Here is a 27,692-nt window from a genome sequence, read left to right on the forward strand (position 1 = left end):
CTCTTTATCCCCCTCCCTCCCTCCCTCCCTCCCTCCCTCCCTCCCTCCCTCCCTCCCTCCCTCCCTCCCTCCCTCCCTCCCTCCCTCCCTCCCTCCCTCTCTCTATCCCTCTCCCTCTCTCTATCCCTCTCCCTCACTGCCATTCCATCTTTATGTCCATGATGAGGCACTTGAAAGCCTCTTTCAAGTGAACATGAGTTAAAACTGAATAAAATATTAATAAGTTATCGATATTTTCTATCCTTTTCTGGCACTTATTGGATCAGTCTGTATGTGTGTGTGTGTGTGTGTGTCTGTGTGTTTGTTTGCATGTGTGTGTACGTGTCCGTGTGTGTTAGTGTTTGCGAGTACGAGTAGGCATGAGTGTGTGTGTGTTTGTGTGTGTCTGTGTCTGCGTGTGTGTGTGTGTGTGTGTGTATATATGTGAGTCTGAGTGTGTAAATATCTCGCTGGTGCCAGACCCTCACTGTGAAGGCAGGGGTAATGTTTTTCCCATCACTTTGGGTAAGATACTCAGCAGAGTGTGTGTGTGTGTGTGTGTGTGTGTGTGGGGGGGGGGGGGGGGGTGTAGAGGGTTGTACACAGTTCACATCTCAGCAGCAAAGTCATCAGCCCCTTTAATCCAGCCCGCCAGGGGAGAGTGCGTGTGTATGTGTGTATGTGTGTGTGTGTGTGTGTGTGTGTGTGTGTGGTACATAGTTCACATCTCAACAGCAAAGTCATCAGCCCTTTTAATCCAGCCCGTCAGGGGAGTGTGTGAGTGTGTGTGTGTGTGTGTGTGTGTGTGTGTGTGTGTGTGTGTGTGTGTGTGTGTGTGTGTGTGTGTGTGTGTGTGTGTGTGTGTGTGTGTGTGTGTGTTAGCCAAAGAGTGTCCTTCACAGGGGTACCATGCCCATAAACTGTAAGGAGAGAGACTGTGATTGGGAAGAGACTGTAAGGGAGAGAGACTGTAATGGAGAGAGACTGTGAGAGAGAGATAATGTGAGAGAGAGAGACTGTGAGAGAGAGAGACTGTGAGAGAGAGAGACTGTGATGGGGAAGAGACTGTGAGGAAGACAGAGAGGAAGAGAGACTGAGAGGGAGAGTGACTGTGAGGGAGAGAGACTGTGAGGGAGACAGACTGTGAGATGAGAGGAAGGAGAGATAGCCAATGTTTTGTCCAGCGTTGCTGCATGTATTCATAATCTATTTTCCAGTCAATAAGTGTTTTTGAAATATTTCACTCTCATTCTGCCAGACATATAATTTTGGAATTGATGTCTGCTTTGTACTGAGTCTCTGTTCCCTCTCTCTCCCTCTCTCCCTCTCTCCCTCTCTCTCTCTCTCTCTCCTCTCTCTCTCTCTCTCTCTCTCTCCCTCTCTCCCTCTCTCTCTCTCTCTCCCCCCCTCTATCTCTCTCTCCAACTCTCCCCCTCTCTCCCCCCTCTCCCCCTATCTCTCTCACCCCTCTGCCCCCTCTCCCCCCCTCTATCTCTCTCTCCCTCTCTCTGCAGGACCAATGACATAGGATGAACACTGCTGGAGGGGTGTGTCTGTGTGTGCTGTCGTCCCTCTTTGCTGTGGCCTGGGCCGTAGCTGCCTTAGTTCCTCCAGCTCCTCTCTCTGCCCTGGCCGCTGCCTATGGGTCTGCCAGTGGCGTCTCTCCCGGGGAGGTAGAGGGGGGCAGCCTCCCCTCCCCATGCTCCAGCCTGGTAGCCGGGGTACTGTATGGCTCTTTCTCTCTGAGAGAGCTGTTCCCGTCGCAGGTGCTGGGCTGTTCCTGGTCGTTGGAAAACCCAGATCCCACCAAGTACTCCCTCTATCTCCGATTCACCCGCCATCCCTCTATCTGTCAATCACACTACCCCATGCTCCTCCCCCTCGACCATCATCTAGCCAATCAGAGCTGTCCGCTGGATCTAGAGACGCCACCTCAAGACCAGGAAGTGATAGACCTTTGCGGCAGGCAATTAGAATCAGAGGGACCTTATTCATTTTTGCAGTTCGACAAGAACTTTGTGCAGCTGTGCCTATCGAGACTACCGACAGCCGATGAACCGCCGGTAACCAAGGAAACACTAGAACTCCGGCTGGTCGAGGTTTTGCTAATCAACAACGAGAACTCCAGTCAGTTCACCTGTGGAATACTCTGCCGATGGTTCGAGGAGTGCCTACGCAATGGTCGTCATGGAGAAGCTGATGTTGCCGACGGCGACGGTTGCAAAGTTACGCAGACTGGTTGTGTGTGTCCTAACAACAATGTGGTCATGGCTCAGCCTGTACCCCTTCTCCCGGCAACGCCCCATAGCAACGGATCATTGTTACCTGAGAATTGCTGCGTCACAGAGCTGCACCATAACAACGCCATCGCCATAGCGCCCAGGGACGTCAGACACGGTGAGGCTTCATTCCCTTTGGTTCTGTTTACAATCTGTCAGTCGAGCAGATTGCTCTCATTGGTTGTCTGGTCTAGTTAAAAGTTTTGAAAACTGTTAAAGCGTGTTTTATTTGAAAGGATGCTGATATTGGTTTTCTAATGTTGAGTTGTTGTTGTCTGCTATGCATCTTCATCAGCAAATTATAATTTTCTTCCAAAGGAATTATTTAGTAACTTAATAGGATATATTCTGAGGGTTGAGTTTTGTTTGGCCGGAGTGTCCTTTGATTCCACTCCAAAGGGTCATGGACTTGTATTACTGCTTGATCAAGCTTGTATTTCTCTTATTGGCTTTAAAAAGGGCCCTAACATGACTTATCAAAAGACTTGTGTAAATATGTATCAGAAGTTAATTCTTTTTGATGTATATTTTATTAGAGGGGCAGGGCTGCTGGTGAGGCTGTGTACGTGGACTCACTGATCAATCGCTGTTTGGTATGTGCCTGCCTGCCTGCCTGCCTGCGTGTTTCTTTACTTATTCATCCATATGTCGATTTGTGGAGTAGCTTTTCAGTTGTTACTGTATGTGTATGGAACAGCCTCTTAGAGAGTGAGAGCTGTGCATCTGCTCGTGCAGTGTTAGAATGTTTTCTCTGAAACAAACAACTAAAGCAGGACAAGTGGGGTTTACATCAACAGATAAACAGAGCTGAATGTACATGCTTGTGTTAGTGATGGGGGAAAAATCCATACAATTACATCTCTGGATATTAATTTGACGATATATATTACCATATCGTTTTGACAATATCGCAATATTATTTTTGCCCTAGTTGGCTGTACCTGCACCAAAACTCCAGTTTATCTTTTTAAATAGGGAACCACTTTGTTTTGATGACTTGCTCAAGGCACTGTCTTGTCCCTCGCAATAAAATCACGGAATCAAATCGCAATACATATAGAATCTTGAGAATTGCAATACATATAGAATCTTGAGAAATGCAATACATATAGAATCTTGAGAATTGCAATACATATAGAATCTTGAGAATCGCAATACATATAGAATCTTGAGAATTGCAATACATATAGAATCTTGAGAATTGCAATACATATCGTAGCTATTGTGAGGCCCCTGGCGATTCCCAGCCCTACTGAATGTGTTAAGGAAGGTTGTAAACACACAGGCACAAAGAACGTGCCTACAAAGAGGTGATCAGTCACATATTCACACATGCGCAAAGATCATGAACTGTAATGCTTTTTTTCAGAGGCAGCACTGTTTTCTGTACTGCAAGGCTGATTGTGGGCCAGCTTGACTGATCTGTCCTAACGAGAATCCAATATTCTAATCAGATATTACAAATCCTCCTTGTCAGAGAACAGACACACACAGGCACACAAACACACAAACACACACACAGCTCCGCCCTCAGCCTTGGAGGTGATGTTACCTATCAGGCAACACGGGACAGATAGAGTTAATTATCTAATCAGCACACAGAGAGAGAGAGAGAGAGAGAGAGAGAGAGAGAGAGAGAGAGAGCTGGAGAGAGAGAGAGGGGGAGAGAGGGGGACATAGAGAGAGAGAGAGACAGAGAGAGAGAGAGAGAGAGAGAGAGACAGAGACAGAGATACACAATTTAATGATTTTCATTCTGCTATTTTTTTTACCTCTTAGTCTGAAATTACAGGCACTTTAATAATTTTCTGGAGATCAAGACAGTAAAAGATGAGATAGGTCTGATCTGAGGGGGCCTAAATGGGGTGTGGGCATGGTTGACTTGGGGGAGTGTTGATTGGTTGGGGTGGGGGTGTGTATGTGGCTGGTGGTGTTTTGGTCTGGATGTAAGTCCTCTCGGCATCTCTCCCTCACACTCCCTCTCTAACTCTCTCTGTTCCTCACACTACCTCTCTCTGTAGCTCTTACTCTCTCTCTCTCTAACTCTGTCTCTCTCCCTCGCACTCCCTCTCTATCTCTCTCTCTCTCTCTAAGTCAAACTCTCTCTCTCCCTCACACTCCCTATCTCTTCTCTCTCTATCTCTAAATATCTCTCTCTCTCTCTCCTTCACACTCCCTCTCTATCTCTTTCTCCCTTACACTCTCTCTCTAACTCTCTCTGTCCCTCACACTTTCTCTCTCTCTAGCTCTTACTCTCTCTCTCTCTCTAACTCTGTCTCTCTCGCTCACACTCAAATCAAATCAAATCACATTTTATTTGTCACATACACATGGTCAGCAGATGTTAATGTGAGTGTAGCGAAATGCTCGTGCTTCTAGTTCCGACCATGCAGTAATATCTAACAAGTAATCTAACCTAACAATTTCACAACAACTACCTTATACAAACAAGTGTAAAGGAATGAATAAGAATATGTACATAAAAATATATGAATGGGTGATGGCCGAACGGCATAAGCAAGATGCAGTAGATGGTATGAGATGAGTAATGTATGGTATGTAAACATTATATTAAGTAGCATTGTATAAAGTGGCTAGTTATATATTTTACATAAATTTCCATCAATTCCCATTATTAAAGTGGATGGAGTTCAGTATGTTGGCAGCAGCCATTCAATGTTAGTAGTGGCTGTTTAACTGTCTCTCGGTCCCCACTTTGATGCACCTGTACTAACCTCGTCTTCTGGATCATAGAGGGGTGAACAGGCATTGGCTAGGGTGGTTGTTGTCCTTGATGATCTTTTTGGCATTCCTGTGACATCGGGTGGTGTAGGTGTCCTGGGGAGAAGGTAGTTTGCCCCCGGTGATGCGTTGTGCAGACCTCACTACCCTCTGGAGAGCCTTGCGGTTGTGATCGGAGCAGTTGCCGTACCAGGCGGTGATACAGCCCGACAGGATGCTCTCGATTGTGCATCTGTAAAAGTTTGTGAGTGTTTTTGGTGACAAGCCAAATTTCTTCAGCCTCCTGAGGTTGAAGAGGCACTGCTGATCCTTCTTCACCACGCTGTCTGTGTGGGTGGACCAATTCAGTTTGTCCGTGATGTGTACGCCGAGAAACTTAAAACTTTCAATTTTCTCCACTACTGTCCCATCGATGTGGATAGGGGGCTGCTCCCTCTGCTGTTTCCTGAAGTCCAAAATCAACTTCTTTGTTTTGTTGACTTGAGTGTGAGGTTATTTTCCTGAAACCACACTCCGAAGGCCCTCACCTCCTCCCTGTAGGCCGTTTTGTCGTTGTTGGTAATCAAGCCCACCACTGTAGTGTCGTCTGCAAACTTGATGATTGAGTTGGAGGCGTGCATGGCCACGCAGTCATGGGTGAACAGGGAGTACAGGAGAGGGCTGAGTATGCACCCTTGTGGGGCCCCAGTGTTGAGGATCAGCGGGGTGGAGATGTTGTTACCTACCCTCACCACCTGGGGGCGGCCTGTCAGGAAGTCCAGGACCTAGTTGCACAGGGTGGGGTCAAGACCCAGGGTCTCGAGCTTAATTGCAAGTTTGGAGGGTACTATGGTGTTAAATGCTGAGCTGTAGTCGATGAACAACATTCTACATAGGTATTCCTCTTGTCCAGATGTGTTAGGGCAGTGTCCAGTGTGATTGCGATTGCGCCATCTGTGGACCTATTGGGGCGGTAAGCACATTGGAGTGGGTCTAAGGTGTCAGGTAGGGTGGAGGTGATATGGTCCTTGACTCGTCTCTCAAAGCACTTCGTGATGACGGACTTGAGTGCTACAAGGCGGTAGTCATTTTTCTCAGTTACCTTAGCTTTCTTTGGAACAGAAACAATGGTGGCCCTCTTGAAGCATGTGGGAACAGCAGACTGGGATAAGGATTGATTGAATATGTCCGTAAACACACCAGCCAGCTGGTCTGTGCATGCCCTGAGGTCGCGGCCGAGGATGCCGTCTGGGCCGGCAGCCTTTCGAGGGTTAACACGTTTAAATGTTTTACTCACGTTGGCTGCAGTGCAGGACAGCCCGCAGGTTTTGGTAGCGGGCCGTGTCAGTGGCACTGTATTATCCTCAAAACGAGCAAAGAAGTTGTTTAGTTTTTCTGGGAGCAAGACATCGTGGTCCGCGACGGGGCTGGTTTTCTTTTTGTAGTCTGTGATAGACTGTAGACCCTGCCACATAACTCTCGTGTCTGTTCAATTGCAACTCTACTTTGTCTCTATACTGACGCTTTTCTTGTTTGATTGCCTTGCGGAGGGAATAGCTACACTGTTTGAATTCGGATATGTTTCCGGTCACCTTGCCCTGATTAAAAGCAGTGGTTCACGCTTTCAGTTTTGCGCGAATGCTGCCATCAATCCACAGTTTCTGGTTGGGGAATGTTTTAATAGAAGCTGTGGGTACAACATCACCTATGCACTTGCTAATAAACTTGCTCACCGAATCAGCGTATTCATCAATGTTGTTGTTTGACGCTATGCGGACCATATCCCAGTGATCGAAACAATCTTGATGCGTGGAATCCGATTGGTCGAACCAGCGTTGAACTGACTTGAGCACGAGTGCTTCCATACCTTAAGGGAACATTTTGACATTCGCCATATGGTTAGTGAGAAAGTCCATATTGCAAATGTACGGTCCCTTACTAGACGTCCAAAAACGTTTGTAAAATTTGCGGACGGCGTCGGGCCGTGCGGCAGGGCCGGATCTACCGGGAAGTCATCAAACGAACTCTCTCGGACATTCGGTTTCCGTTTTATAAAATAATCACATTTTGGTCAATTTTCCGCTAAAGGAATGGAATCATATTGCAAATGTACAACACATCACGAATCACGACGTGGCCTTATTTACAAAACGGAAAAGACTTCGAAGACGAAACTTGGTGAACATAGTTTTGGCATAATGGGCAGTTGGCCCCGAACAAGATGGCGTCTAGGCCTCAACGGTTTTTGAGTTATGGCCATTTTTCTGGGATTAAAGGTCCAAGATGAAAATAGAGCAATAAAAAAAGAACCAGCCATGTATCTATCGTCATTTAAGAAATTTGTACAATGTCATATTGGTGATGGTCATAACATAAAGACTTAAAACTCAAAATTCTATAATTACCTACCGCAAGGAGGATATGTGTTCACTTTCAGCTTCCTGTGTAAACCGGAAGTGCCTTAAATGGTGTCATAGGTGCTGTTTCCAAGGGTTAAAAAGGTCAGATCTTTTCAAAACGTCATATGTGTGATTAGGCAACCCCCATTTACTGTAAGTCAGTCATTTCTCCCAACAGATGTCAAAGAAAAGCTCTCTCACACACACACACACACACACACACACACACACACACAGCACGGATGGAGTGACAAAGTGCGGTGCTTAAAGACACACAGAGCCTGCAATGGCATTTCCATATTCTCTAGGCCGTGCCGAGTTCAACGAGATGCCCCGCTTGACCGTAGCTCGCTCTGAGTGCAGCGATCGTGAAAAAAAGTAGGCCCAAAATGAAGCCTGGCCCTAAATGTCATTTGCTTTTGGGTGACAGTGAGAGAACCGTTAGGGTGAGAAGCACAATTCGACCTCGGGTACGATCCTGAGGTCAACCCGATCTGTGCAAGCCTAACCTTGACCGTGTGGCATTAACCCTTAACAGTAAAACAGGGTTTTTTGATCTCACAGATTACAATGACATCTCTCCCCATAGGAATACATTGCCTGCTCCTCTAAAGTCAACCTGAAGCCTATGTGGGTTATGAATGCCTTATGAACCTGTCTTCGATGACAGTCCATCAGGACACTATGAGGTCTACCTGTGTCGATTCTAAGCTTCCTGAAGCAACCGGAAGTGGTTTGTGATAAATAGTGCATTCAACCCTGTGTAAATCGGTCAGTTCTTAACGTAAACACTTAAAACTCAGGATTCTGTAAAGGCATACCCCAATGAGGATATGTGTTTACTTATAGCTTCCTGTGCCAACCGGAAGTGCCATAATTGGTGTCATAGGGGATGTTTCGAAGGGTTAAAAAAGTCAGATCTTTCCAAAACTTCATATGTGTGATTAGGCAACCCCCATGAACTGTAAATCAGTCATTTTTCCCATAAAATTTCAAAGAAAAACTAAATCACACACACACACAACTTGGAAGGTATTGGGGTGCGTAGAGACAGACATTGCCTGCAATAGTTAGCTTTGTTCGAGCTAAAAAAGAACCGTCAGACCTAGAGTTCTGAAACTTTAGAAACCTGTTCTAGACCTCAGGTCGATAGTGCGTGGTGAGTTACTTGGCTCTAGAAGGTTCTCGGACCGAGAAACAGCCTCGTAAATTTGCAATGACTTCAAATAATTTTGACCATTACGAAAATGATGACATTTAGAAAAGTATTGGAGACGCAAGACTAGGTGCATTGAAACCGGCTCGGCCCATAGAGATGGACCCCAAAGTTTCTGTCCGATAGCTCATTCAAGGACCCCGTAGCAAGGCATGGAAAAAAGTGGATTTTCAGCACCAATTAGGGTCTTGCTCGGGCACCGAAGGACCTATCGAGCCGAAACTCGGGATTCAGGGTTGTGTCACATAGGCCTACACATAATGTTTGAACTGGACCCGCAGCTAGAACGTAACTACGTGTTTTACGTTTTTTTTAATGGTTTGAACAGAAGGCGTTGTGAATTTTGGGCCAGCTCTGAAGTATGTGATAGTTGGCTACTAAACGAGTTGGAAAAAGTGGGTTTGGTGTCAGTTTGTATCATTTTGGTGTCAGAATGATATCTAATTGACTGATGGACGGTGACTTGCTGGTGCCTATTGTCCATTTGTAATATGTTTCAACAGTGAGGTACCATCACCAAAGTGACATTCTGAAATCAACCTTAACGAGCGATGGAGAGGAACCAGAATCACTGCCCAGCCATCCCGAGTACATCGGGCCATTCAATTTTGCATTTCTGCAGGATTTTTGAGCACGTCAAATTTGTGATGGTAAATGCCCATTGAAACATATTGCAAATGCACGTGCATGATTCAATGGTGAAAAAAACATCACCAAATGGACATGATGAAATCAACACAACGAGTGATGGAAAGGAAACTCTATCACTGCCCGGCCATCCTGTGTTCATCAGGCCAGTCAATTTTGCATTTCTGCAGTATTTTTGAGCATGTCAAATTTCTTATGGCATTTGGCAACAAAAAAAAGTGACTTTTGACTTTGACTTTTGACTTCCTATGAAATCATATTGCAAATGGACAAAACGTATGCCTTATGCACAAGTACAACAAAAAATATATAATAAAAGTTGACAAAAGTATAGTTTGAGCAAAGTATAGTTTGACTTTTGAGCATGCCAAATTTGTGATGGTAAATGCCCATTGAAACATATTGCAAATGCACGTGCAATATGATTCAACAGTGAAAAAAACATCACCAATTGGACATGATGAAATCAACACAACGAGCGATGGAAAAGAGCAAATATCACTGCCCGGCCATCCTGTGCAGGATTTTTGAGCATGACAAATTCGTGATGGTAAATGCCCATTGAAACATATTGCAAATGCACATGCATTTGCAATATGATTCAATAGTGAAAAAAACATCACCAAATAGACATGATGAAATCAACACAACGAGTGATGGAAAGAAGCAACTTTCACTGCCCGGCCATCCTGTGTTCATCAGGCCAGTCAATCGTGATGGCAAAAGGACATAGCATCCTGATTTGGCATTTTCAAATCTTTCATATTGCATTTGGACATTTCTTATGGCATTTGGCCGAAAAAAAGTGACTTTTGACTTTGACTTTTGACTTCCTATGAAATCATATTACAAATGGACAAAACATATGCCTTATGCACAAGTAAAAAATAAAATAAAAAATGATGATAATAAAAGTTTACAAAAGTATATTCTACAGTTCTTACACATGTTTAATTGACAAAAAGTCGAAAGAATTTCAAAAAACGGTCCAGAAAGTACTTTTTTAAGGGGGTGATAAGTTTTTGAAAAAAAGTTCACATTTTTTACTTTTGACTTCCTATGAAATCATATTGCAAATGGACAAAACATATACCTTATGCACAAGTAATAAAAAAAAATGCTGATAATAAAATATGACTAAAGTATGTTGATACAGTTCTTATACGTGTGTAATTGACACAAAAGTCGAAAGAATTTCAAATATGGTCCAGAAAGCACTTTTTTAAGGGTGTGTGAAGTTTTTTATAAAATTTAGCTATTTTTGACTTTTGACTTCCTATGAAATCATATTGCAAATGGAGAAAACATATGCCTTATGCACAAGTAAAAAAATAAAATAATAATTATGATAATAAAATTGGACAAAAGTATATTCATACAGTTCTTACACATGTGTAATCAAAAAAAGGATTTCGAAAAACGGTCCAGAAAGTGGACTTGGTCTTTTACAAATAGGTCTGTCTTCTGTATACCACCTCTACCTTGTCACAACACAACTGATTGTCTCAAACGCATTAAGAAGGACAGAAATCCACAAATTAACTTTTAACAAGGCACACCTGCTAATTTAAATGCATTCCAGGTGACTACCCCAAGAAGATGGTTGAGAAAACCAAGAGTGTGCAGAGCTGTCATCGAGGCAAAGGGTGGCTACTTTGAAGAAACCCTTTTCTGCTTCCATATGTGTTATTTCATAGATTTGATGCCTTCACTACTATTCTATAATGTAGAAAATATTTAAAAAATTAAGAAAAACCCTTGAATGATTATGTGTGTACAAATGTTTGATTGGTACTGTATATTTTATTACCACAAAAGTGTCATGTAAAACGATATAAGAGAAAAATGGTGGTTTCTTCTCATTCTTCTCTCTGGCAGTGGCGAGAATGATGAAGAACACTACGTGTGTGCATTGCGGAGGCCCGTTGGAGGCTTGACCACTTTGGCCAAAATCATCCAAATTCACTGTGTGTCTGCATTGATGTTCATAAAACTCCACGGAACCCCTCTTGTGCAGTGGAACCCAGACTGACGTGATCAATTGGTTACAGCGACACCCTTCTGCCAAGGACAAAAAAAAGAGCCTGATGAGCCTGACCCTCTCTACGTTGCTGTAGCCCTGCTTGTGATATTTTTATTTATTTGAATTTGACTTTTGTTTTTATTCTCCCAATTCAAATTTTGTCTCATCGCTGCAACTGCCCAATTGGCTCAGGAGAGGCAAAGGTCGAGTCATGCGTCCCCCGAAACAGAACCTGCCAAACAGCGCTCCTTAACTCTTGGAACTACTCATCCCGGATCCGGGAGCGTTGTCATCAACTGACACTAATTAGCATAACGCAACAGACATAAATATTACTAGAAAATATTCATATTTATGAAATCACAAGTGAAATATATTGAAACACAGCTTAGTCTTTTGTTAAACCTCTTACTTCTACCCCCTCCTTTTTCGAAAATTCTGTTAAAAATCGTGCAACTTTTCAGCGTCCTGCTACTCATGCCAGGAATATAGTATATGCATATGATTAGTATGTGTGGATAGAAAACACTCTGAAGTTTATAAAACTGGTTAAATCACGGCTGTGACTATAACAGATCATGTGTTTCATTGAAAAACGCAAGAAAAACTGCTCTCTGAAAGCTAAAAATAATTTCCATAAGTCACTTCCACCAGTTGTTAAAAGAGAACAGAATTTAATGGCGATCTGCCTGAAATTCATACAAATTCCGCACGATGGCGCCATTGTCCTCATTTTCAATTGAATTAATTGTTGGAAAATCCATCTATCTGACCTCCAGTTTCCCAGTCTTCACCCGGATGCAGTTGAGGAAGATATTAGAAGCCATTGTTTTTGCAAGTGAAGACCTATTGAAAAGACATCGCCCTGTAATCATTTTGATAGATTATAAACGTTTACTAATACCTAAAGTTGGATTACAAAAGGATTTCGAAGTGTTTTGTGAAAGTTTATCGTCGACTTTTTTAATTTAAAAAAATTACGCAGCGTTTAAAAACAATGATTTTTTCTGAATGACACAGCTCCCATACAAAGCTATTTTGGGTATATATGGACCGATTTAAACGAAAAAAAGACCCAATAGTGATGTTTATGGGGCATATAGGAGTGCCAAGAAAGAAGCTCGTCAAAGGTAATGAATGTTTTATATTTTATTTCTGCGTTTTGGGTAGCGCCGGCTACCGCAAAATCTGTTGTTTACGTGTCGTGCTGGCATTTTGGGAGGTGCATGCTATCAGATAATAGCTTCTCATGCTTTCGCCGAAAAGCATTTTAAAAATCTGGCTAGGTTCACAACGAGTGTAGCTTTAATTCAATACCCTGCTTGTGAATTTTGATCAAAGATTGAGTTGTAACGAGTACATTTAGCATTTAGCGTAGCGCATTTGCATTTCCAGGGGCATACTTGAGACGTCTGCGTCTCAAGTATGCTCAAGAAGTTAATCACCCTGTCATCTCAGATTTTGAAAATATGCTTTACAGCCAAAGCAAGACAAGCATTTGTGTAAGTTTATCGATAGCCTAGCATAGCATTATGCCTAGCTAGCAGCAGGCAACCTGGTCACGAAAATCAGAAAAGCAATCAAATTAAATTGTTTACCTTTGATGAGCTTCAGATGTTTTCACTCACAAGACTCCCAGTTAGATAGCAAATGTTCCTTTTTTCCAAAAAATATTATTTTTGTAGCCAAAATACCTCCGTTAGTTCTTCACGTTTGGCTGAGAATTCGACCGGAAATTGCGGTCCCGACAATGCCGAAAAATATTCCAAATTAGCTCCACAATATCGACAGAAACATGGCAAACGTTGTTTATAATCAATCCTCAAGGTGTTTTTTAAACATCTATTCGATAATATATCAACCGGGACAGGTGGCTTCTTAGTAGGAAAGAGAGAAACAATGGCCGCATTTGTCTTTTATGCACAAAACACTCTGAGAGACTCCAGCTTACCACTGATGCAATGTTGACGTTCAGGCTCATTTTTCAAAATAAAAGCCTGAAACTATGTTTTGTAACACTAGAAACATTAGGGAAGCCATAGAAAAATGAATCTGGTTGATATCTCATTCACTGCTCAATAGGGACGCATAGGAACGCAGAGCTTTCTAAATAAGAGTCCCTTCCTGTTTGGATTTTTCTCAGGCTTTCGCCTGTTATATCAGTTCTGTTATACTCACAGACAATATTTTTACAGTTTTGGAAACTTTAGAGTGTTTTCTATTCTAAGCGGTCAATTATATGCATATTCGTGCATCTTGTCCTGACAAAATAGCCTGTTTACTTTGGGAACGTTATTTTTCCAAAAATGAAAATAGTGCCCCCTAGATTCAACAAGTTAAGCCTGCTTAACACGGAAGCAAGCTGCACAAATGTTTCGAAAGAAATACAATTCAACTGACCACTTGAAGTCATCCTGCAGGCGTCCGGCCCGCCACATGGAGTTGCTAGAGAGCGATGAGCCAAGTAAAGCCCCTCCTGGCCAAACCCTCCCCTAACCCGAACGACGATGGGCCAATTGTGTACCGCCCTATGGGACTCCCAGTCACGGCCGTTGTGACACAATAAAGCTTTCCTCTCAAACAGTGCAATAATATGAAGCTATATGTATTTGTATTTGTGCTAAGCTATAGCTTACAAATAGCTATGCCACGTAGTCGTAGCTCTATTAATTACAATTCCTAAAACATACATGTGTCTTATATCATTTTAAAGTTAATCTTGTTGTTAATCCCACCAAAGTGTCTGATTTCAAATATGCTTTTCAGCAAAAGCACTACAAACGATTATGTTAGGTCTCCACCAAACCACAATAAGCACAGCCATTTTCCAGCGAAATATAGCATTCACAAAAAGCAGAAATACAGATAAAATGTATCATTAACCTTTAATTATCTTCATCAGATGACACTCATAGGACTTCATGTTACACAATACATCCATGTTTTGTTTGATAAAGTTCATATTTATTTAAAAAAATCGAAGTTTATATTGACGTATTAGATTCACTAGTTCCAAAAACATCAAGTGATTTTTCATAGCCACATCGTTTCAACAGAAATACTCATCATAAATGTTGATGATAATACAAGTTATACACATGGAATTATAGATATACCCTTCCTTAATGCAACCGCTGTGTCAGATTTCAAAAAAAGTTTACGGAAAAAGCAACCCATGCAATAAACTGAGACGGAGCTCAGAACAGTAGCCAAATTAGCCGCCATGTTGGAGTCAACAGAAACCAGAAAATACATGATAAATGTTTCCTTACCTTTGATTAACTTCATCAGAATGCAGTCCTAGGAATCCCAAGTCCACAATAAATGCTTGATTTGTTTGAAAATGTCTACTTTGGTTAGCGCGTTTGGTAAACAATTCCAAAGTCACAAAGTGCGTCCACTATAACGTGACGAAATGTCCAAAAGTTCCGTAACAGTCAGTAGAAACATGTCAAACGATGTACTGAATCAATCTTTAGAATGTTGTTTACATATATCTTGAATAACGTTCCAACCGGAGAATTAGAATGACTACAGATGACCGGTGGAATGCAGGTCCTTCCCCTGTGTACGCACATGGTGAAAGCATGGTCAACTCATGGCAGTGGTGACTATTTCCTGTCTCATTCGACCCCCCTTCACATTAGAGTCATCAGACAAAGTTCTATTGACTGTTGACATCTAGTGGAAGGCGTAGGAAGTGAAAACTCATCCATATCTCGCTGTAATTTCAATGAGAGCTTGGTTGAAAATCTGTCACCCCCAGAAAAAATACAAACAGGAAGTGGAATTTATCAGGTTTTTGCCTGCAATATGAGTTCTGAAAAACTCACTTACATAATTCAATCAGTTTTAGAAACTGCAGAGTGTTTTCTATTCAATACAAATAATAATATGCATATATTAGCAACTGAGACTGAGGAGCTGGCCGTTTACAATGGGCACCTTTTCATCCAAGCTACTCAATACTGCCCCTGCAGCCATAAAAAGTTTGAGTTTCAACTGCTAGGGAAGAGCAGACAACGCTTCTACTAGTCAGACTCTCAATCTCAAAGTCACAAGCATCACTCTAGTCACGTCACCATGGTAACCTCGTGCCTCGTGATCTGTGATATTTTGGTTAAAAGACTTCGGTCACCTAAAAATAATGAAATTAAATTAAACAATATACCACATTAGTTCTTATTAGTAATACATGTATTGTTTTAGAAACATTACAAAGCATGCTCATCTGTTTTTTTGTATTTTGTTGGTGTAATTTCATTTTTATTTATTTTTTCCTTGTAAAAAATCTGACTGGCTGTTATATTTTACCTACAACAGTGGCTAGTGGACCAAAAATAAAATTGTAGGCCCTTATCTTGAGCAACCTGGTTTCCCTTATCACCAGCTTACATTCACTGTGTTGCTTTGCTTTGCACATACCATTTTCCTCAGATTTTTGTTTTAACCCTAAACTGGCATACCTGATTAAATTATTCAGCAAATAATCGAGGGGCCCCGAGGAGAGTGTTGGGAAACCCTGTCTTAGGATCTAAAATGTTTCACAAGGTGCGGTGCATTTGTTAGGATGAGGACTCAGTACTCTGATAACTTCTTCCTTCAGTTGAAATGGCATGGGCATAGCTATCCAGATAAGAACGACATTGGATGTGTGTGTGTGTGAAAGCTTACCCCCCCCCCACACACACACACACACACACACACGCACTTGACTTTCCCCCTCACTAGCTCTGACTTTATTGAGGAGAAATGTACGTACTATGACTGGGATATGTGGTTGTCCAACCTAGTTATCTTAAGATGAATGCCCTAACTGTAAGTCGCTCTGGATAAGAGAATCTGCTAAGTGACTAGGACGTAAAGGGGAGGAAATGTGGTCGATGAATAATACAAGCAAACAGATCAGCAAACTATCAACCTCAGCACCAATCTCCTTGTTTGCTCATGCAAGGCCCCTTGAGTGGTTGATTGTTTGTGATCTGACTCACACACACACACACACACACACCTGCGCATGCATGCACACATACAGTACCATCAAGATCACTCAAGATTGACTTTGAAATTGGACATCTCTCCATGTCCTGAGGACATTTGGAAATGTCTTAAAAACTGGCCATTAGGGGCAACAGTGAGCAGTGTCGTGGTAATTTCCTGTATTACTAAGTGAAAGGAGAATTTACAAACCACACACAAGTCAGAGTTACACTCTAAACTCCGTCTTTTAATAATATGAGCTTCACCATAGCCCTTTGACTCTCAGATCAATTCAGCGTCTATAAATTAATTCTGAGAGTCCTGACAAAATGGCAACTGAAATCTTTAATAGCAAAGATCCACCCCTCCCAACTCACAATGACGAACCAGAGGTCTTAGGAAAACTGCACAAAGGAAGAATTTTAGTTGAGAGAGGAGTATCCCATAGCCAGACAGCATTAGCTATACATTATCGTTCAGTTTGGTCTCCTAAACAAAGTTCTTATCTCGTTCTTGGAACAACATAGTTCCAAAACATTACCTCATCCAATGGCATATATCAATTGTCAATTCTAGATACTCCCATCTCAAATACAACCCCCCCACCTGGACAAGCTCACAGAGGAGAGTGAGCCTCTAGGTCAAGATAAGGGCAACATCAGAGGGCACATACAATGGTTCCAGACACTGCCATACTCTTCCCCCAAATGGGAAAAGTAGGGAGTGACTAGCACAGAGACATTGTGGAGCCAAGAGATAAATCATCCCTTCACATGGTTTAACAGATACCCTCACATATGAAGACAATCCTGACCTCTCCCCTCTCTGGGCCCCAAGTGACTTTTTCCCTGGAGAAGAGAGAGGAAAATGCAACTGCCAACAGTGTTATCCAAAAGAACACATTCTAATGAGAAATATCTCACATAAGCATTATTATGTAAAATAAACATCTTATTTATCAATGTTACCTAATTACTTCTGATTCTGCTATGACAGCAGAATTACAATCAAGTAGGCTTGGGTTTTGCTAGGGTGTTGTGGGTAGGGGTGGCAGATGGGCGTATGGGTCATGTGGTTAAATTAGCTTAAATTAGTTAAATTGTGCTACAGGATGCAAATTTCTGTTTGAAAAAGCTAGCCTTAGCTTTCCTAATCTCCTGTGTATATTGGTTCCAAACTTCCCTGAAAAATTGCGATGCTATTGCAGTACGTCACAGGATGTTTTTGTGCTGGTAGAGGGCAGTAAGATCTGAAGTGAACCAAGGGCTATATCTGTTCCTAGTTCTAAAATTTTTGAATGGGGCATGCTTTTTTAAGCATGTCCCAGTTTAGGTCACCTAACAGCACGAGCTCTGAATATAGATGGGGGGGCAATCAATTCACATATGATGTCCAGGGCACAGCTGGGGGCTGAGTGGGGTCTGTAACAAGCGGCAACGGTGTGAGACTTGTTTCTGGAAAGGTGGATTATTAAAAGTAGAAGCTCGAATTGTTTGGGCACAGAAGCAGTAGATTGCAACTCCGCCCCCTTTGGCAGGTATATCTTGTCGGAAAATGTTATAGTTAAGGATGGAAATTTCAGGCTTTTGGGTGGCCTTCCAGAGCCAGGATTCAGACATGGCGGAGTGTGCTAAAGCATTGAATAAAACAAACTTAGGGAGGAGGCTTCTAATGTTAACATGCATGAAACCAATGCTTTTACGGTTACAGATGTCAACAAATGAGAGCGCCTGGGGAATGGGAGTCATGCTGGGGGCTGTTCATCAGAGGAACAGAGGAGGAGTAGGATGAGAGTACGGCTAGAGGCTAAAAGAACTGGTCGTCTAGTGCTTTCAGAACAGAGAGTAAAAGGAGCAGGTTTCTGGTCGCGGAAGAATAGATTCAAGGCATAATGTACAGAAAAGGGTATGGTAGGATGTGAATACAGGTAAACCTATGCATTGAGTGACGATGAGAGAGATATTGTCTCTAGGAACATTATTTAAACCAGGTGAGGTCACCGCATGTCTAGGAGGTGGAACTAAAGGGTTACGTAGATAAGGCATATTGAGCAGGGCTAGAAGCTCTACAGTGAAATAAGGCAACAATCACTAACCAAAACAGCAATTAACAAGGAATATTGACATTAGGGAGAGGTATGCGTAGCCAAGTGATCATAGGGGTCCTGTGAGTAGCTGGGCGAGCTGGAGACACGGCGATTCAGACAGCTAGCAGGCCGGGGTTAGTAAGCTCGTAGAAGGGCCTTAGAGGGATGTCGCTACGGCAGAAGTCTGTTGTAGCCCCCTCGTGCGGTTACATCGGCAGACCAGTCGTGATGGATCAGCTGGTCTCCGTGTAGTTAAACGGTCCGGGCCAATTGGCAAAATAGGTACAGGTATAGTGTCCCAAATACAATCCCTCATGATGCATTCTGCATTGCGAAAAGATAAGGTTTTTGTTACGTGAATTATTTTAAATTGAGTACATGTGTGGTTTAAATACAAGTATGTTATACTTATTTCAGCTCTTCATCTAGTAGAATTTGATGCACACTTTTCCCACAATGCATTGGAAGAGGTTGGCTGCTTGTAATAGGCCCTACTTCTCTTCAAGTAGGCTAGCCAAACAACCAAGCTAGGCTACTTAATTGGGAAGATGCCGAATAGCGAAGCTTCTGCGGTGGTGTTCAAATGTAGTCTAATAATTTTTTGTTTCAAGTGTTTTCTCATTGAAAGTGTTTCTTGTTTTCTTGGCCTTGTTCAGAGGTTTTAAACTTAATACTAAACCATCTTTTGATTTCTGAATGTGCCGGCACCGGGGACTTGGGATGTGGCTGCATTATTTATGACATTTTAATCATGCCTTTTGATTTGAACATATGAATTGTTTTATTTTTGTAGGCTAGGCTACCGATTAAATTATTTAATTTATTGATCAAGCCTTAGCAGTCATTCTGATCTCGTTCCCAATGATCAGTGCTTTAGTTTATTATGATGCTGTCCAGTGGTTCTGAATTTGCGATGATCCTGACTGTCCACATTTTTCTGTTTTATAGCCTTTTAATTAGAACATTTGAAAGATAGTGGTGTGTGTATTTGGCTGATTCAATGTGTATATGTTACAGCACTTAGGTTTCACTAATGGAATTAAATGAACTGTTTCTGTTTTCAGTCCTTTTTAAATAGGATATATGGGCTATATGGTCTACTACGGTATAGATCCAATGTGATAGTCTGCCTATAACCAGCCTGAGTAGGTCTATAACCAACCTGAGTAGGTCTATAACCAGCCTGAGTAGGTCTATATCTAGCCTGAGTAGGTCTATAACCAGCCTGAGTAGGTCTATAACCAGCCTGAGTAGGTCTATAACCAGCCTGAGTAGGTCTATAACCAGCCTGAGTAAGCCTATAACCAGCCTGAGTAGGTATATAACCAGCCTGAGTAAGCCTATAACCAGCCTTAGTGAACCTAGAACTCCATTCCTATTAGATTCAGAGTTTAGAGAAATTCATTGATTTGAAAATGTGCTATTATCAGGTTGGATAATGTGATGCATGTCTGTTGAATTTGGAAAAATCCACCTACTCAGCAAGTCCGGAGCCCCTACAGCATTGTGTCCTTGGAATACCTTCTCACTAAATGGAATTAGTTAAATAGCATGCGACGATGAGTACATAGTATGCAGTTTAAAACTATGTAGTACACTAGTATGGGTATTTGGACAGTCACGTGTACAATCCCAGTGTTCAACCTGTGGTAGACACTTGTTTACATTTTTGGGGGTTTTAACACTGTACCAATCCTTAACTCTTAACTTTGAAATGTAACATTTTGAGAAACAGACATTGTGGAGCATGAACACACACACACACACACACACACACACACACACACACACACACACACACACACACACACACACACACACACACACACACACACACACACACACACACACACACACACAAACTCTCTATTTCCTTCCGCAAGACAATCAAACAGGCAAACCGTCAGTATAGAGACAAAGTGGAGTCACAATTCAACGGCTCAGACACGAAACGTATGTGGCAGGGTCTACAGTCAATCACGGATTACAAAAGGAAAACTGTCCACGTCGCGTACACCGACATCTTGCTTTCAGACAAACTAAACACCTTCTTTGCCCGCTTAGGGGTTAACACAGTGCCACCGACTTGGCCCGCTACCAAGGACTGTGGGCTCTCCTTCTCTGTGGCCGATGTGAGTAAGACATTTAAGCATGTTAACCCTCACAAGGTTGCTGGCCCAGACGACATCCCTAGCCACATCCTCAGAGCATGCGCAGACCAACTAGCTGGTGTGTTTACCGACATATTCAATCTCTTCCTATCCCAGTCTGCTGTCTCCACATGCTCCAAGATGGCCACAATTGTTCCTGTATCCAAGAAGACAAAGGTAACTGAACTATCGCACTGTAGCACTCACTTCTGTCATCATTAAATGCTTTGAGAGGCTAGTCAAGGATCATATCACCTCTATCTTACCTGACAACCTAGACCCACTTCAATTTGCTTACCGCCCCAACAGATCCACAGACGATGCAATCACCATCACACTGCACACTGCCCTATCCCATCTAGACAAGAGGAATACATATGTAAGAATGCTGTTCATTGACTATAGCTCAGCATTCAACACCATTGTACCTGGGACTGAACCCCGCCCTGTGCAACTGGATCCTGGACTTCCTGACAGGCCACCCCCAACTGGTAAAGGTAGGAAACAACACTTGCACTTCGCTGATTCTCAACACTGGGGCCCCACAATGGATACGTGCACAATCCCCTTCGGTACTCCCTGTTCACCCAAAACTGCGTTGCCAAACACGTCTCCAACTCAATCAAGTTTGCAGATGACACAACAGTAGTAGGCTTGATTACCAACAATGACGAGACAGCCTACAGGGAAGAGGTGAGGGCTCTGGGAGTGTGGTTCCAGGAAAATAACCTCTCATTCAACGTCAACGAATCAAAAGAGATGATCATGGACTTCAGGAAACAGCAGAGGGAGCACCCCCATATCCACATCTACGGGACCACTGTCGAGAAGGTGGAAAGCTTCAAGTTCCTCGGCATACACATCACTGACAAACTGAAATGGTCAACTCACACAGACAGTGTGCTAAAGAAGTCACAACAGCACCACTTGAACCTCAGGAGGCTGAAGAAATTTGGCTTGCCACCTAAAACCCTCACAAACTTTTACAGATGCAGATTCGAGAGAATCCTGTCGGGCTGTATCATCGCTTGGTGTGGCAACTGCACTGTCTGTAACCACGGGGCTCTCCAGAGGGTGGTGCAGTCTGCACAACACATCACCGGGGGAAAACTACCCTCCAGGACACCTACGGCACCCAATGTCACAGGAAGGCCAAGAAGATCATGAAGGACAACAACCACCCGAGCCACTGCCTGTTCACCACGCTATCATTCAGAAGGCGAGGTCAGTACAGGTGCATCAAAGCTGGGACTAAGAGACAGAAAAACAGCTTCTATCTCAAGGCCATCAGACTGTTAAACAGCCATCACTAGCACATATAGGCTGCTGCCTATATATACTGTATATGTATATATATATATATATATATATATATATATATATATATATATATATATATATATATACTGTATATATATACTGTACATAGACTTGAACTCACTGGCCACTTTAATAAATGGAACACTAGTCACTTTAATAATGTCTACATATCTTGCTTTATACCCATCTCATATGTATAGACTGTATCCTATGGTGCTCTACTGTATCTTAATCTATGTCGCTCTGAAATTGCTTGTGTATATCCTGTATTTGTATATTCTTAATTCCATTCCTTTACTAGATTTGTGTGTATTGGGTATATGTTGTGTACTTGTTAGATATTATTGCACTGTCGGAGCTGGAAGTACAAGCATTTCACCCGCAATAACATCTGCTAAACATGTGTATGACCAATAAAATTGGATTTGAATAAAAATGTATTTTATTTTTCTCACTCTCAGATGCATGTAAACACACATATCCAAGTAAAAACATTTGGTTGTTCAGCTCGAGGTGGATTGCTATTTTAAAGTCTTTAGTTGAAGTGAAACTGTACTAGAAGATAATTGGCATGTTTTTCCAACACACAGGCACGTCAGTGAACTGATGGAAGAGAGTAAGTAAAATTATTCTCTCTGACATCTCTCTCTCCCTCTTCCAAACGTTCCCCCACGCTCACTCTCACGCTCGTGCAAACACACACACACACACACACACACACACACACACACACACAAACATGAATATAGGCCTAGTAGGGAGTCTCTCTGTCTGCACTAAGACTAATTGATGAATGTAGGCCTCGTATGGAGTGTCTCTGTCTGCACCTTAACAAGTCATTCCAAGATGGCGTAGCAGTGGGATGTCTGGTTTGATTGTCTTGTATATATTTCGTATATATTGTTATATTTTTAATCTCATTTTCAAACTACGGACTGAACATACCCGCCTCACCCAATGTGGTATGGATCTGCTATTTTTTACACATTAGAACTGGAACCCCCTTCAGAAGCTGGCTAACTACTAGCAAATAGTCAGTTAGCCACTGCTAGCGGTCATCACCGTTAACTCAGACGTCTGCCAGCCTCAGCCCGTTCAACTCCTGCAAGCCAGCACAGCGCGATATCAACCCAGAGCATATCGGACTGCTTTTCTCTACCACATCTCAGGATTCCTACCGCAAGCTCTGAACCTTTACTCCGGATCATCGCAGCTAGCTAGCTGCTATCCGAGTGGCTACTCCTGGCTAACGTCTGTCACAAAGCAAGAACCAGTTAGCCTGGCGCTAGCCTCGAACTAGGCCCATCTCCCGGCTAGCCGAAGAGATCCAAATAGCAATTCCTGGGCTTCAATACCGCTTTTGCCAATTGGCCTGGACCCTTTGCTGCCGACACGGAGCCCCGCCGATCCATCACAACTGGTCTGCCGATGTAACCGTCTGAGGGGGTTTCAACAAGCTCTACCGTTGCGATGTCCCCCCGACGCCCATCTGCTAGCCTGCTGCTAGCCCCGGCCTGCTAGCTGTCTGAGTCGACGTGCCCCCAGCTCGTCTAGCTACTCACTGCACCCTATGATCACACGACTAAACATGCCTCTCCCTAATGTCAATATGCCTTTTCTATTGCTGTTTTGGTTAGTCATTTTTGTTTTATTTCACTGTAGAGCCTCCAGGCCCGCTCAATATGTCTTAGCTAGCCCTTATGTTCCTTCCCCTACAAATGCTGTGACCGCACCTGGCTTAAATGGTGCCTCTAGAGACAAAACCTCTCTCATCGTCACTCAATGCCTAGGCTTACCTCCTCTGTACTCACATCCTACCATTCCCTTGTCTGTACATTATGCCTTGAATCTATTCTTCCGCGCCCAGAAACCTGCTCCGTTTACTCTCTGTTCTGAACGCAGTAGACGACCAGTTCTGATTGCCTTTACCCGTACTCTTATCCTACTCCTCCTTTGTTCCTCTGGTGATGTGGAGGTTAACCCAGGCCCTGTAGCCCCCAGCATCACTCCCATTCCCCAGGCACTCTCATTTGTTGAGTTCTGTAACCGTAAAAGCATTGGTTTCATGCATGTTAACATTAGAAGCCTCCTCCCTAAGTTTGTTTTATTCACTGCTTTAGCACACTCCACTGTGTCTGAATTCTGGCTCTGGAAGGCCACTAAAAAGCCTGGCATTCCCAGCCCTAACTATACATTTTTCCGACAAGATAGAACTGCCAAAGGGGGCGGAGTTGCAATCTACTGCTTCTGTGCCCAAACAATTCGAGCTTCTACTTTTAAAAATCCACCTTTCCAGAAACAAGTCTCTCACCGCTGCCGCTTGTTACAGACCCCACTCAGCCCCCAGCTGTGCCCTGGACACCATATTTGAATTGATCGCCCCCCATCTATGTTCAGAGTTCGTTGTGTTAGGTGACTTAACACCCCGGCCGTTCTACAATCTAAGATTGATGCCCTCAATCTCACAGAAATTATCAAGGAACCTACGAGGTACAACCCTAAATCCTTAACCATGGGCACCCTCTTAGATATCAACCTGACCAACTTTCCCTCTAAATACACCTCTGCTGTCTTCAACCAGGATCTCAGCAATCACTGCCTCATTGCCTGTGTGCGTAATGGGTCCGTGGTCAAACGACCACCCCTCATCACTATCAAAAACTCCCTAAAACACTTCAGCGAGCAGGCCTCTCTAATTGACCTGGCCCGGGAATCCTGGAAGGATATTGACCTCGTCCCGTCAGTAGAGGATTCCTGGTTGCTCTTCAAAAGTGCTTTCCTCTCCATCTTAAATAAGCATGCCCCATTCAAATAATGTAGAACTAAGAACAGATATAGCCCTTGGTTCACCCCAGACCTGACTGCCCTTGACCAGCACAAAACATCCTGTGGCATTCTGCATTAGCATCGAATAGCCCACGCGATATGCAACTTTCAGGGAAGTCAGTAACCAATATACTCAGTCAGTTAGTAAAGCTAAGGCCAGCTTTTTAAAACAAAAATTTGCTTCCTGTAGCACTAATTCCAAAAAGTTTTGTGACACTCTAAAGCCCATGGAGAATAAGAGCACCTCCTCCCAGCTGCCCACTGCACTGTGGATAGGAAACACTGTCACCACTGATAAATCCGCGATAATCGATAATGTCAATACGCATTTCTCCACGGATGGCCATGCTTTCCAGCTAGCTGCCTTACCAACATCTCAGCACCCCTTGCAGCAACTTGTCCAACCTCCCCCCGCTTCTCCTTCACCCAAATCCAAACAGCTGATGTTCTGAAAGAACTGCAAAATCTGGATCCCTACAAATCATCTGGGCTAGACAATCTGGACCCTCTCTTTCTAAAATTATGTATCAACATTTTTGCAACTCCTACTACTAGCCTATTCAACCTCTCTTTCGTATCGTCTGAGATCCCCAAAGATTGGGAAGATGCCGGGGTCATCTCTCGCTTCAAGGGGGGACACTCGAGACCCAAACTGTTATAGAACTATATTCATCCTAACCTGCCTTTCTAAAATCTTCAAAAGCCAAGTAATTGTTATTTATTTAACCAGGTAAATTGACTGAGAACACATTCTCATTAACAGCAATGACCTGGGGAATAGTTACAGGGGAGAGGAGGGTGAGGAATGAGCCAATTGTAAACTGGGGATTATTAGGTGACCATGATGGTTTGAGGGCCAGATTGGGAATTTAGCCAGGACACCAGGGTTAACACCCCTACTCTTACAATAAGTGCCATGGGATCTTTAATGACCTCAGAGAGTCAGGACACCCATTTAACATCCCATCCGAAAGACGGCACACTACACAAGGCAGTGTCCCCAATCACTGCCCTGGGGATTGGTATATTTTTTAGATCAGAGGAAAGAGTGCCTCCTACTGGCCCTCCAACCCTACTTCCAACAGCATCTGGTCTCCCATCCAGAGACTGACCAAGACCAACCCTGCTTAGCTTCAGAAGTAAGCCAGGAGTAGTATGTAGGGTGGTATGCTGCTGGCGTATAAACAGATCACCGACCATTTCAAATCCCACCATACCTTCTCCACTATGCAATCTGGTTTCCGAGCTGGTCATGGTTGCACCTCAGCCACGATCAAGGTCCTAAACGATATCATAACCGCCATCGATAAAAGACAGTACTTTGCAGCCGTCTTCATCGACCTGGCTAAGGCTTTTGACTCCTTCAATCACCGCATTCTTATCGGCAGACTCAATAGCCTTGGTTTCTCAAATGACTGCCTCGCCTGGTTCACCAACTACTTCTCAGATATAATTCAGTGTGGCAAATCAGAGGGCCTGTTGTCCGGACTTCTGGCAGTCTCTATGGGGGTGCCACAGGGTTCAATTCTCGGGCTGACTCTTTTCTCTGTATATATCAATGATGTTGCTCTTGCTGCTGGTTATTCTATGATCCACATCTACGCAGACGACACCATTATTTATACATCTAGCCGTTCGTTGGACACTGTGCTAACAAATCTCAGAATGAGCTTCAACGCCATACAACACTCCTTCCGTAGCCTCCAACTGCTTTGCTGCCCGCACCCTCCCGCCCGACTAGCATCACTACTCTGGAGAGTTCTGACCTAGAATATGTGGACAACTACAAATACCTAGGTGTCTGGTTAAACTCTCCTTCCAGACTCACATTAAGCATCTCCAATCAAAATTTAAATATAGAATCGGCTTCCTATTTCGCAAACAAAGCCTCCTTCACTCATGCCGCCAAACATGCCCTCGTAAAACTGACTATCCTACTGATCCTTGACTTCGGCGATGTCATTTACAAAATAGCCCCCAACACTCTACTCAGCAAACTGGATGTAGTCTATCACAGTGACATCCATTTTATCACCAAAGCCCCATATACTACCCACCACTACAACCTGTATGCTCTCGTTGCCTGGCCCTCACTACAAATCCGTCACCAAACCCACTGGCTCCAGGTCATCTATAAGTCTTTGCTAGGTAAAGCCCTGCCTTATCTCAGCTCACTGATCACCATAGCAAAACCCACCTGTACCACGTGCTCCAGCAGGTTTATTGCACTGGTCATCCCCAATGCCAACACTTCCTTCAGCTGCCTTTGCTTCAAGTTCTCTGCTGCTGCCAATGACTGGAATGAATTGCAAAAATCTCTGAAGCTGGAGTCTTATATCTCTCTCTCTAACTTTAAGCATCAGCTGTCAGAGCAGCTTACTGATCACTGCACCTGTACACAGCCCATCTGTAAATAGCACACGCAACTACCTCATCCCCTTATTGTTACTTATCCTCTTGCTCTTTTGCACCCCAGTATCTCTACTTGCACATCATCATCTGCACACCTATCACTCCGGTATTATTGCTAAATTTTAATTATTTTCACCTCTAGGACCTATTTATTGCCTACCTCCCTACTCTTCTACATTTGCACACCCTGTACATAGATTTTTAAATTGTTCTTTTCTTTTGTGTTATTGACTGTACATTTGTTTATGGGTAACTCCGTGTTTTTGCTTTTGTCGCACTGCTTTGCTTTATCTTGGCCAGTTGTAAGTGAGAACTTGTTCTCAACTGGCCTACCTGGTTAAATAAAGGTGAATAAAAAATAAATAATAATACCACTTTACGGCTGAGCTGTTGTTGCTGCTAGACATCTCCACTTCACAATAACAGCACTTACAGTTAATGCCGGTTTGCCTGAAGCTGATGCTGTGTAGGTGTTTGTATACATGCAATAAACTGTACACACAATCTCATTCGAATGCACACGTGCACATACACGGACACACACACACATGTAAATAGTGCCAGACATTCACTCAAACATATTCAGTTGGCTGTTATGATTTATGTTGTCCTGAAGTCTTTTGTTTTTTGCATTGCTGTATTGCTGACCCTGG

At 43.2% G+C, this 27,692-nt stretch overlaps 1 protein-coding gene across 1 annotated transcript in view; it reads left to right on the forward strand.

The window, feature by feature from the left end:
• The first annotated feature begins 1,508 nt into the window (after positions 1-1,508).
• Positions 1,509-27,692, forward strand: part of LOC139391896 (adhesion G protein-coupled receptor B2-like) — a 253,496-nt gene continuing 227,312 nt past the window's right edge. Inside the window, exons 1-2 of the mRNA XM_071139514.1 lie at positions 1,509-2,376; positions 21,116-21,532. Of these exons, the coding sequence (XP_070995615.1) occupies positions 1,509-2,376; positions 21,116-21,532 (1,285 nt within the window). The remainder of the gene's footprint in view (positions 2,377-21,115; positions 21,533-27,692) is intronic.

The sequence above is a fragment of the Oncorhynchus clarkii genome, chromosome 32 (genome assembly GCF_045791955.1).
Source record: "Oncorhynchus clarkii lewisi isolate Uvic-CL-2024 chromosome 32, UVic_Ocla_1.0, whole genome shotgun sequence".
NCBI lineage: Eukaryota > Metazoa > Chordata > Actinopteri > Salmoniformes > Salmonidae > Oncorhynchus > Oncorhynchus clarkii.